Source organism: Humulus lupulus, chromosome X (assembly GCF_963169125.1).
Source record: "Humulus lupulus chromosome X, drHumLupu1.1, whole genome shotgun sequence".
NCBI lineage: Eukaryota > Viridiplantae > Streptophyta > Magnoliopsida > Rosales > Cannabaceae > Humulus > Humulus lupulus.
Window position 1 is genome coordinate 203,173,126 of NC_084802.1, and position 11,468 is coordinate 203,184,593.

At 36.8% G+C, this 11,468-nt stretch overlaps 1 protein-coding gene across 6 annotated transcripts; it reads right to left on the reverse strand.

Annotated features, from left to right (window-relative positions):
* Window positions 1–205: 205 nt before the first annotated feature.
* LOC133804388 (uncharacterized) lies at window positions 206–10,831 on the reverse strand. 6 transcript variants are annotated; one of them, XM_062242558.1, is made up of 14 exons: window positions 10,693–10,831; window positions 4,418–4,603; window positions 4,004–4,194; window positions 3,816–3,873; window positions 2,990–3,111; window positions 2,701–2,899; window positions 2,330–2,594; window positions 2,156–2,222; window positions 2,007–2,067; window positions 1,857–1,926; window positions 1,673–1,760; window positions 1,236–1,592; window positions 947–1,162; window positions 206–867 (listed from the first exon to the last, which is right to left on the reverse strand). In XM_062242558.1, exons 2-14 carry the CDS (start codon window positions 4,479–4,481, stop codon window positions 535–537), a joined length of 2,091 nt encoding a protein of 696 aa, XP_062098542.1. In that variant the 5' UTR covers window positions 4,482–4,603; window positions 10,693–10,831; the 3' UTR covers window positions 206–534. The 6 variants fall into 6 exon arrangements, with proteins under 6 accessions (XP_062098542.1, XP_062098544.1, XP_062098543.1 ...); XM_062242560.1 differs by having other exon boundaries at window positions 4,418–4,600; window positions 10,693–10,825; XM_062242559.1 differs by lacking the exon at window positions 10,693–10,831 and adding an exon at window positions 4,700–5,500.
* Between the last annotated feature and the right edge of the window lie 637 nt (window positions 10,832–11,468).

Consider the following 11,468-nt stretch of genomic DNA (forward strand, 5'->3'; position numbering starts at 1 on the left):
ATAACACTAAAAATAAAACCTTCAATATATGTAAAAGATAACAACAAAATAGATGCACCATTGAATAATAAAGTGACTTCAGAACAAGTCGAATAAGACATACATAGGATCACCAAATAATTATTTGTTTCAGTCTCACTGACTATCTTGTTGGATAAACATTGCGTTATTATTAACTCCATCTCCATTGGTTCCCTTCTCATACTCCAATCAACATTTATAACATTCTTTAATTAGAGAAGAAAAAGCTGTTCTGAACTGGGAGCTGCCAAATAAAAATATTTATAATTTTCTTATCGTCTTTACAAATTGTTTATCCTAGGCATCAGGGGGGAAATTTGTCGGGTCTCAAGGCTCTTTTTTCCTTCTAGTCCTTTTCAAGCATCCGATTGGTGTCAATACAGGACGACCAACTAATAATTTATTTACTGCTACTCATTTCAGAGCTAGAGCTTGAGCTTGCAACCGAAGTCCCAAGTATGGACAGAATGAAAAAAGAATTAAGTAATTTGCTACCCTTATTCTAATGGCCAATCAAAGGCTCTCATGGCAGAGTAACTGCAATGGTAGAGCACTAGTACGGAACCCTCCTCCATGTTCTTCATAGACAGAAGGCATATGGTGGTCTTGTTTAGTCACTTTGCCAGGAGGAGGAAATGGTGAAGAAGCCATGGATATCAACGGCTGCTGCTGCTGCTGATGTCGTTCAGTAGTTGCTCCATTTTGCCAGTTTGCGATTTGACTTGTCGATTTGGGAGTGTCATCAGGCCTATAGTGAGCACTCCAAAGTTGTTCTTGCTGTTGTGGTTTTGTTAAGGATCCTGAGCTTGCTTGAGTATCGTAGAAAAGGGTACCATATGGATGGACCTAAAAAAATTCAAGTATGTTTGTGATGGCATTCGTGTTAATAAAGACAAAAAAGAACAATGAGTGCCGAGTCATAAACCTGCCCCGCTGATGAAATATGGTCAGGGTAAGCTGAGGAGTTATAAGAAGACAGTGGCGAAGAGTAATATGGACGAAACTGATTTTCCACGAGTGAATGAGGGTAAGGAACTTGGAGTGGAGACAATGGCTCAAATACGTTTCTAGTTCTACTAGATACATCACTGATCGCCAAGCCGCTACCTCCAGCTGACAACGACAGGAAATCAAAATTCTGCTGGAAAAAGAGAGTAACAATGAGAACAAGACAAATAAGATAATGATAAACAGTTATAGTGTATTAAACGCACCTGCGTCTGCATGGTAAACTGGTCTGATGGCAGTGCAGACAGTGGCTGATCTTGATCGACTCTTTGTTGAAGAACACCACTATTGGCTCCATTTGAATTTTTGTTAACAGCGTCATTAGCTATGGTGTCAGCAGAAACAAGTCCAATTAAATCATTCTTTTCTCCATACATATTGTTGTTAATGGTGACTGAAACCCCATGTTTTAATCCTTCTTCGTGAGATCTCTTGTGATTTTTTGGCAGGGTCAACATGTCTTCGCACTCCGACTTTTTTAAAGCTTGAATTAAACGACTTATGTAGACATGAGTTGCACATCTCTTAGATAGTTTTCTTTTAATTGTGGTAACTTTAGAAACCTGTATGTCCAATAAATAATCAATACACTCTCATATAGCTTATGCAGACATTCTAAAGAAATGAAAAGACTCCTTCCCACCTTTCTACTTGAGTTATTTTGGACTGAGCTAGTTTTGGGGGAACAAGATGGAACATCAAGCCAAGTCGGAATTTTAGCAGCTGTTAACCTGCAATAATTCAAGGATTGATCAAATTAAGGAAAAAGGAATAGTAAAAACTAATTTAAAATGGTCCAACATATCACATGAGTAAAAAAAACTTACGGGGAACTTGTATCAGCAACTCCAGAACCTTGCGAAACGGTTGATGGTAATCCAGGCAATAATGTCATACCTTAACATCAAAGAACAACTCATTCTAATTTCCTAATAAAGATGATAAAGTGTGTTTATGAGAAAGACTCACACACTTACCAGCTTTCTCGGACTCCCCTGCTGCATGTCGTGGTTCTGACTGACTCTTAATAGGTGTGGCCTGAAATGGTACCAAAAATTAAGCTCAGATCTTTAGTCAAAACTCAAGAGAGAAATTGATTTAGAGTCACTAGGCGAAAATTACTAACCTTCCCCAATCCAATTTCTTTTTTCTTCTCCAGAAGTAAGGCATCCTTTTGCTGGGGTTGTTTCAATCTGATTGAGCACCCGAGAAACATTTAAGAAAAAGGAATATTTTAAAAAGTAGAGCATCTTCAGAAGAGAAGCTGAAGTGTGTTTCAAATGTATCAAAAAACACTCACCCAGTATCTAAGTGTTTCTCAGAGGGAATGCTGAACTTAACAGAAGAACTTCTCGATGGCTTGACATTCAACTGTTGTTCACTCTTAGCTACGGAGGAAAGTTTCATTCGAGGAACATAATCATCAAGTATGATTGGGTTCGCTTGACTACTTGGTTCATTCAAAGAGTCAACTTTGACCATTTCATTTACTTTGTCTGCACTAGATGACGGAACAATAGCCTCATCAGTCGTTAGTGGAAGAGCCGAGCTTACATTTTCCTCTGCTGCAAAATCAAAAGGCTAAAGGAGTTAACATACAGCACAAGTCTGCATCTTAAACATAAAGAAACAGCCAAATACTTAAACTACACAAATCAACGTTTTTATAACCTTCAACTGCTGACTTTGACTCAGGAAAATCTGAAGGATTTGGTTCCAAAGATTCAGTGACTTGTTTGGATTTATCATTTGAGTTGTTGTTGATGAACATGCCAGCCAAGGCATACAACGTTTCCGCCACTTCTTCCTCATCTTTCGTGATTGGCCCAGAAATTGTTCGTTTTGGACACTTGTCTGATGCTCTTTGTTTCTTCAAAACCAAAACCACAACACATGTAAAGTACCATGTTTAGAACTGTATAAGATACAAAAGAGTTGAAAGCAGAACCAGTTTAAGTACCATATTTGACTTGAGTTTCTTAATAGCAGACATTTTTTGTGAATGGGTTCCACTAATGGTGTGGTTTAGCTTCTTCGAATCAGATAGAGGAGATACAGAATCACGACCACGCTTCTTAATAGCTGCATACAACGAATCGAGAATCGATTTTTTATTTTATGAAAACACCGGTCATATTCAATAGCCTTCACTGAAGAATAAGTATCTCTTTTGGAAAAAAGTAAGAGAAAAGAGGAGGAGGAACCTAAAACATACATATTTAGTATTACACAAACTTCGAATCATTGCACCATCAAGGTTTTGTTTGGACCGTTTGGACCTTGGATTTGAAATTTTTTATGAGAGAGAATAGTAAGGAAAAAAATGTTTTTTTTAATCTTTTTTTGGTATGTATTTATAATTGTTGTAAATTTTAAAAAATTAATCTACATTAAATTTTAATTTTTTTTTTTAAATTCTTAATTTATCGACTCAATCCAAATTAGAGAAAATGAAATCATTAAATTAAAGTCATAGAATCAACAGTATGTTATCATATTTTTAAAAAATAAATAAATAAACAAAAAAGAAATTCACCAAGAATCTTTCCGTCCAGAAAAATAAATAAAAAAGCAAAAGTTCATTATTGCTTCAGTCCTAATCCAGAATGAATAGTAAGCATATTAAATATATAAATAAATATACTAAATAAACAGCTAAAACGATATTCTTCGAAAATCAAAATTTTAAAGCTTCACTTCAGATAAAATATACAGAGAAAAAAGTAAACTAAATAAAATGATTTTTTTTTTCTTTTTCATATACTGATTTCAATCCCCACACACACCTGACCGTAGCCTTCGCGGAACAGAAGCATGACCAACGCCATTGCAGTCGTCAGAAAACTGGAAAATTTTGAAAGTTGAAAATGAAAAATAAATAAAGGAATATGTATATTTTATTTTTAAAATAAGAAAAACCTGTTACTGTTTTGCTTTCATGAAAATGATTTACCCATTTATTTATGTTGCTAACCTTTTCTGAAAGTTTAATTCTGTTGCTAGTACTTGGACTGCGTAGCTCATCTTCCTTGTCAGATACATCAATACCCATTTCGCAATCTTCTTGGCTCGAACTCGATCTACCCACAACAGCACTCAATTTCCTTAGCTTTTCTTTCTTCGATTTTTCGGAGGACAAGACGTCCTCACCACCACCATCCACACCTTTAAATCAGAAAAAACAAACCCAATCAAAGTTATATATAATAAGAGACACCCATTGTCTGCAAAACTCTTATCAGCAACTGAACGAAGAGAATATGCAGATAAGACAAGTATTATGTAGATTTTTTTTGTTGTTTTCTAAGAAGACAAAAGTAAATGTTTTCTGGGAAGAAAAAAAAAATGGATTGGTCGAGAAAAGAGGAAGCGTCAAGTAGAAATTTACAGAGTTTATGTCCGGAATGTTTGAGCCGAGTGGCTCCACGCCTCACGTCCCGAGCTTTGTCCATATTTGGGATGACAACGTATGGCTTGGATGACTTTGAAGAATCGTCTAAACAAACCCAGGAAAGCGAGTCCGAAAGCTAAACCCAGATCTTCTTCTTTTTGTATGGTTCTCCAATTTGAGCTTCTTCAGTCAAAGAAGAGTGAAAGAAAAGGTTAGGGAAGATGAAGAAGAAGAAGAAAAACAGAGATGAGGAAAATGTTTCATTGTGTAATGAGATACCATAAAATTGCGTTGGAGAGGAAAGTGTACAAATACACCGAATGAGGGGGAGAGAGAGAGAGAGAGAGAGATACCAAAAAAAAAAAAATATTGGTTCAAGAAAACTGAAAAAGTGGGTTTGGGTTTTACAAAGAATATAAAAAAATCAGTCTCACAAATATCTATCTCCTTCTTCTTCTCTCTGGGAAATTTCAACGAAAATTTTAATGGTGAAACATCAAGCCCACAAAAAAGAAAAAGAAAGAAGATCGTAAAAAAACAGAAGAAAAAAGTAAAGATGGGTGTGTTGATTAGAACACAGAATCAGGTTCTTCATCAATAAAGCACACAGAGCGAAGCCAAAAAGAAGAAGAAGAGTACTCTCAAATTCACTACAACACCCTCATAAAGGGCAAAAAAGAATGAAAAGGAAAGAAAAGGCTCAAAATTCCCGTGAATAAATGTTGTGATTTCTTACAACACAGACTCAATTTTTGCTACAGCAATATCACAGCAATTCACACAATCAATATGATTAAACCAGAAATGAAATCAATTATAAAACAGAGAAAAAATTTAAAGAGACAAGACAAAGAAATTTATCCTGGTTCGGAACTCAATGTGAGTCCTACTCCAGCTCTCCCCCAAGGAGTTTCTCCACTATGTAAGGTTGTTAACAAACACCAATTGAGAGTATTACAAACTGAGAATCACACAGAGAAATATTGACTCTCAAACCACCAAGGTTGAGCTGATCGAGACACCATGAATACCATGGTTCTTCATCTTCAAAAGTCTTCTTCTTTTACTCTCTTTCTCTCTCAACAATCTCTCTACGTTTTCTCTCTTACTCTCTTTTCTTTTTCATACATAAAATGATATTACAAGGCTATATATAAACTGGTTAGTGAAACTCACACCCCGAGCCAACTAACACTTGAAACATACTTAACTAACTAACAACCTTAACTAACTCTTCCAAGAAAGGAAAAAGAATTTCAAAACTAATTTTCTGTGGATTATAAACCACAAATTCCACCTTAATCCATGAAAAATTAGAAGTATCTTCGTCCTTGAGGGAGTGAACCTGATTGCTCAAACAGGTCCAAGGTTGAGCAAGTCCAAACAGTGATTGAACTTGCTCACAGGCAGCACTTTGGTTCCTGCATCAGCAGGGTTCTCTTCAGTAGGCACCTTTTCCAAATTGATTTCACCAGTTTCTATCTTGTCTCTAATCCAAAACATCCTTATGTCAATGTGTTTGGATCTTTCATGGTAGACAGGATTTTTACTCAAATGAATTGCTGACTGACTATCTGAGAAAACACAAACACTTCCTTTCAGCATGCATATTTCTTGTAAGACTCCCTTGATCCATGTTGCTTCTTTGAAAGCTTCAGTAATAGCCATGAATTCTGCTTCAGTAGTGGATAAAGCAACAACATGTTGCTGCTGGGATTTCCAGTTTATGCAACATGAATTTAACATAAAACAGTAACTGGTCATTGACTTTCTGGTGTCTCTGTTGGAGGCATAGTCAGCATCTACATATCCTTCTAAGTTTAGATCATTTCCTCCCTTTTCGAATTTCAAACCATAATCTGAAGTTGTCTTCAGATATCTCAATAGCCATTTTAAACCTGTCCAGTGGTCTTCACCAGGGTTTGACATAAACCTGCTCAGAATGCTTACTGAATATGCAATGTCTGGCCTGGTGCTTATCATAGCATACATAACACTGCCAATTGCTTTGGCATAAGGGATTTCTTCCATTTTCTTCTTTGACTGATCATCCTTTGGTGATTGTTCTGTAGACAGAATAAAATGGCCAGCTAAGGGAATCTGAGTTTCCTTTCCACCTTGCATGTTGAATTTCTTTATTACCTTTTCAATGTATGATCTCTGAGTTAGCATCAGGCTTCTTTCTTTTCTGTTTCTTAAAATTTCGATGCCAAGTATTTTCCTTGCTGCCCCCATGTCTTTCATTTCAAATTCACTGTTCAGAACATGCTTGAGCTTGTTTATCTGATTTTGATCCCTTCCCATGATTAACAAATCATCGACATAGATTAGTAAGAAAGTAGCAGCTTGTGACTTCAAATTTGTGAAGTATAGACAAGTGTCAAAGTTGGATCTGACATAACCAAACTTAGTGATTACTGAATCGATTTTCTTATACCATTGCCTTGGGGACTGTTTAAGTCCATATAGAGATCTCTTCAATAGGCATACAAGCTCTCCTTCCTTTGATTTCACCTTGAATCCATCAGGCTGATCCATGTAGACTGTTTCTTCAAGTTTACCATTCAAAAATGCTGTTTTCACATCCATTTGCTGTATGTCCCAATCCAATTGAACAGCTATTGCAATCATCATTCTGATGGTCTTCATTTTAACAACTGGTGAGAATATTTCTTGGTAGTCCACCCCTTCAACTTGGTTGAATCCCTTTGCAACTAGTCTGGCCTTGTAAATTTTTGGTTCAGCTTCTGTTATACCATCTTTAACTCTGAAAAGCCATCTGCATCCAATAATCTTTTGCCTTTCTGGTTTCAAGACTAATGACCATGTTTCATTCTTCTTTAATGAGGCAATTTCTTCATTCATAGCTGATTTCCACTTCATTGAGTGTCTGCATTTTAAAGCTTCCTGATAGTTGTTTGGCACAACTTCTTTTGATTCCTTTGCTATAGCAAAAGCATAAGCAATAATGTCAGCTTCACCATATCTGGCAGGAGGTCTTATTTCCCTTCTTGTTCTGTCTCTTGCTAACTGGTAGCCTTCTAAGTCCTCAGATTGACCTTCTTCTTCAATTTCTTGATCTACATCAGTGTGATCATTTGAATCTAAATTTGCATGCTGCAGTGGTTCCACCTCAATTTGAACTCCACTTTGAGAATTTGTACCTGAAACATCAGACAAGATACCTTTCTCATTTCTTTTAAAAGGGAAATCATTTTCATTAAACACAACATCTCTACTGACTATTACTTTGTAATTTTCAGTTGATAACAGTCTATATCCCTTGACACCAATTTGGTATCCTAGTAAGACACACTTAACAGATCTTTTGTCTAATTTATCTCCTACAACATGAGCATATGCAGCACAACCAAATGTCCTTAGATGCATTAATGAAGGAGGTTTATTATTCCATAATTCTTCTGGTGTTTTAAGATCAATTACTCTACTTGGGCTTCTGTTTATTAGATAACAGGAAGTATACAAAGCTTCACCCCAATATCTTTTTGGCAAACCAGAATTTAGTAAAATGCATCTAACCTTGTTAAGCAGTGTTCGATTCATTCTTTCTGCAACTCCATTCTGTTGTGGATTCTTTGCAACAGTTCTATGTCTCCTGATACCTGTTTCTATACACAGCTTATCGAATTCTTCATTAACAAACTCAAGCCCATTATCAGTTCTTAAAGTTTTAACTTTTCTGTCAGTTTGGTTTTCAACAAATATTTTCCAGTTTCTAAACTTTTCAAGGCATTCATTTTTGTGTCTCAATAAGAAAACCCATACCTTTCTGCTATAGTCATCTATAACAGATAAAAAATATTGATTTCCACCTGGAGTTTTGACCCTGCTAGCTCCCCAAAGGTCAGCATGTAGGTATTCCAGAATTTGCTTAGCTCTATAGTTGCTCCTGGAAAATTTAATCTTGTGTTGCTTGCCCTGCACACAGATCTCACAGAAAGGTAAGTTAGCATGTGTATAGTTTAGAAGCAAACCTTGTTTTGATAGCTCTACCAGTCCTTGCTCACTTATGTGGCCTAATCTTGCATGCCACATTTTCGAGTCTGTTTTGCATTTAGTAACAGCTGCAGCTTGTGCTGGAGTTATGGTTTTTCCATCTAGAAAATATAACCCATTTCTTTTGATGCCCCTCATTACCAGTAGTGATCCCTTAGTGATTCTCATTGTGCCTTTTCCTGTTCTGTATTCTAAGCCTTCATCATCTAATGTACCAAGTGATATTAAGTTTCTTTTCAACTCTGGAATGTGTCTAACATTGCTAAGAGTTTTAATGGTGCCATCATAGCTTCTGATGGATATCGAACCAATACCAATGACCTGACATTTATGGTCATTTCCCATCATGACCTTTCCACCATTAATCTTGGTATAATCACTAAACCAGTCTTTGTTTGGACTCATATGGTAAGTACAACCACTATCCAAAATCCATTCCTCATTGTCTTTGTAATCTGAACTGGTACAAGCCTCTCCAAAATCTGAAGATTCTTTCTGATCTTTTATGGCTACAAAGACATCACCATCTGAGCTGTAGTTGTCATCAACTGCAGCATTAGAATCACTTCCTTTTTCTTCCTCATCTTTATTCTGCTTTCTTTTGTCTCTAAGTTCCCAGCAGTATCGAATTAGGTGACCTGTTTTGCCACAGTGGTGGCATTTTCGAGTTTCTCTTGGTCTAGACTTTGATCTGCTATTCCCTCTTGTTCTTGAATTGTATCTTGGTTTAGAGTTGTCTCTGAATCTTGAATTTCCTCTTCTTGGTTGTCTTCCTCGAATTGTTAGTGCCTCCTCAGTTCTGGCTTCTTGTCTTGCTGCCTTTTGCCAATTCAATTCTGCATCCCTTGATCTCAGTGTGCTCATGATATCTTCGAGGGTGAGGGTGTCTCTGCTGTACATTATCACAGTTCTCATTTCTTTGAACTGATCTGGTAGAGCATTCAGTATGATCACAGCTTGGTCTTCTTCTTTGATTGTTTCTCCCATGTTGGTTAGAGATAAAACAATCTTGTTGAGGTCATCCAAATTCTGCTCTAATGAGATGGTGGCATTCATCTTGAAGCCATAGAATTTTCCTTTTAAGAATATTTTGGTGGCTGTCGACTTAGCCATGTACAATTGCTGCAACTTGTTCCATATCCCCAAAGCTGTTTTCTCTCCAATGACTTGCCTCAATACATTATCTGCAAGATTCATTATTATGGCTGATCTTGCTTGCTTCATGATTGTTTCTGTTTCACTTTTCTTTGTTGCATCAAGTTCCTTTTCTGTCTTTTCAATCTTTTCCTCTAATGCACAATCTAACTTTTGGTAGATTAGGATTGCCATCATCTTTTCTCTCCAAAGACTGAAATCCCCCGATCCATCAAACCTCTCTAAATCGAATCTGGTTGATGATGAGGCCATTGATCAACTCTTTCTTGATTCTTGGTTGTGTTGCAACTTGAGTCTCGGATTCTTCAAACCTGGCTCTGGTACCACTGTTGTGATTTCTTACAACACAGACTCAATTTTTGCTACAGCAATATCACAGCAATTCACACAATCAATATGATTAAACCAGAAATGAAATCAATTATAAAACAGAGAAAAAATTTAAAGAGACAAGACAAAGAAATTTATCCTGGTTCGGAACTCAATGTGAGTCCTACTCCAGCTCTCCCCCAAGGAGTTTCTCCACTATGTAAGGTTGTTAACAAACACCAATTGAGAGTATTACAAACTGAGAATCACACAGAGAAATATTGACTCTCAAACCACCAAGGTTGAGCTGATCGAGACACCATGAATACCATGGTTCTTCATCTTCAAAAGTCTTCTTCTTTTACTCTCTTTCTCTCTCAACAATCTCTCTACGTTTTCTCTCTTACTCTCTTTTCTTTTTCATACATAAAATGATATTACAAGGCTATATATAAACTGGTTAGTGAAACTCACACCCCGAGCCAACTAACACTTGAAACATACTTAACTAACTAACAACCTTAACTAACTCTTCCAAGAAAGGAAAAAGAATTTCAAAACTAATTTTCTGTGGATTATAAACCACAATAAATATAGCAGATCCACTCCTTTCTCAAAATCTAATAAAAAATACATAAAAAAGAAGGCTATTAATGGAAGCAGTTAATGGTCGAATCTCTTAAGCAGATCACATTCATAAGAATGGAATTTTCTTCTTAGTGATAATTAAAGAGAAGAAAAACGAGAAAAGGAAATCCCAGTTGATTATACTTCTGGCTGAATAATTGTACCTAATAATTAAGATAACTTGAATGTTCTAATAAAATAAATAAGTGTTCTCCTCATCCTCCATTGTTAAAGCTTGAAGGTTTTCTCGAAACCACCTTTTTAATATATTCCAAAAACGAAACCAGAGCCCCGAAGCTTAACTTGGTTTAGCTGAGATGAAACCAAAACAAAGCCCAAAGCTTTCGCAACATACATCGTGAATTAATGTCAAAACGGCCTTTTACACGGAGCCACCAATCCTCACGTCATTCCACCATCAACGGTATATAATCAGTGGCCCACACCGCAGCAGCCGTTAGATCACATTCCTCCCTAAGCAGCGCCCATGTCATAATCAATTGAGATGAGACAGTCACACGTGTCATCCACGTCGGACAAAGCTTACCTGCCTGCCACCGTGTAACCACACTCGACTCGACGCTTCAGATTCGCCGTACTCACTCTGCCTCTGGGCCGTCCGATGGTTTCTTTAAAGTGAGACCAAGCTTTTTCTCTTTTCGTGGCCTTGTATGAACTATGTATGGAGAAGAGACGGTTAGTCTTTCATTTCCTCTTGGGGTCAGGTCAGGAGGCTATTCGACAAGACAAGTACGTAACTGAAACCTGATTCTTTAATCCGACGGCTGCAGATTCAACCGCTCGTCGATGATTGCCACGTGTATTCTATACTTTCTCCGTACGGAAAGATCGTCCTCTCAACTCTCCCTACTTTACCCTGCTTCTTTTTTTTCCGGAATTAAAAATTATTTTTCTCTGGGAATTTTTAGAACAAAACGAT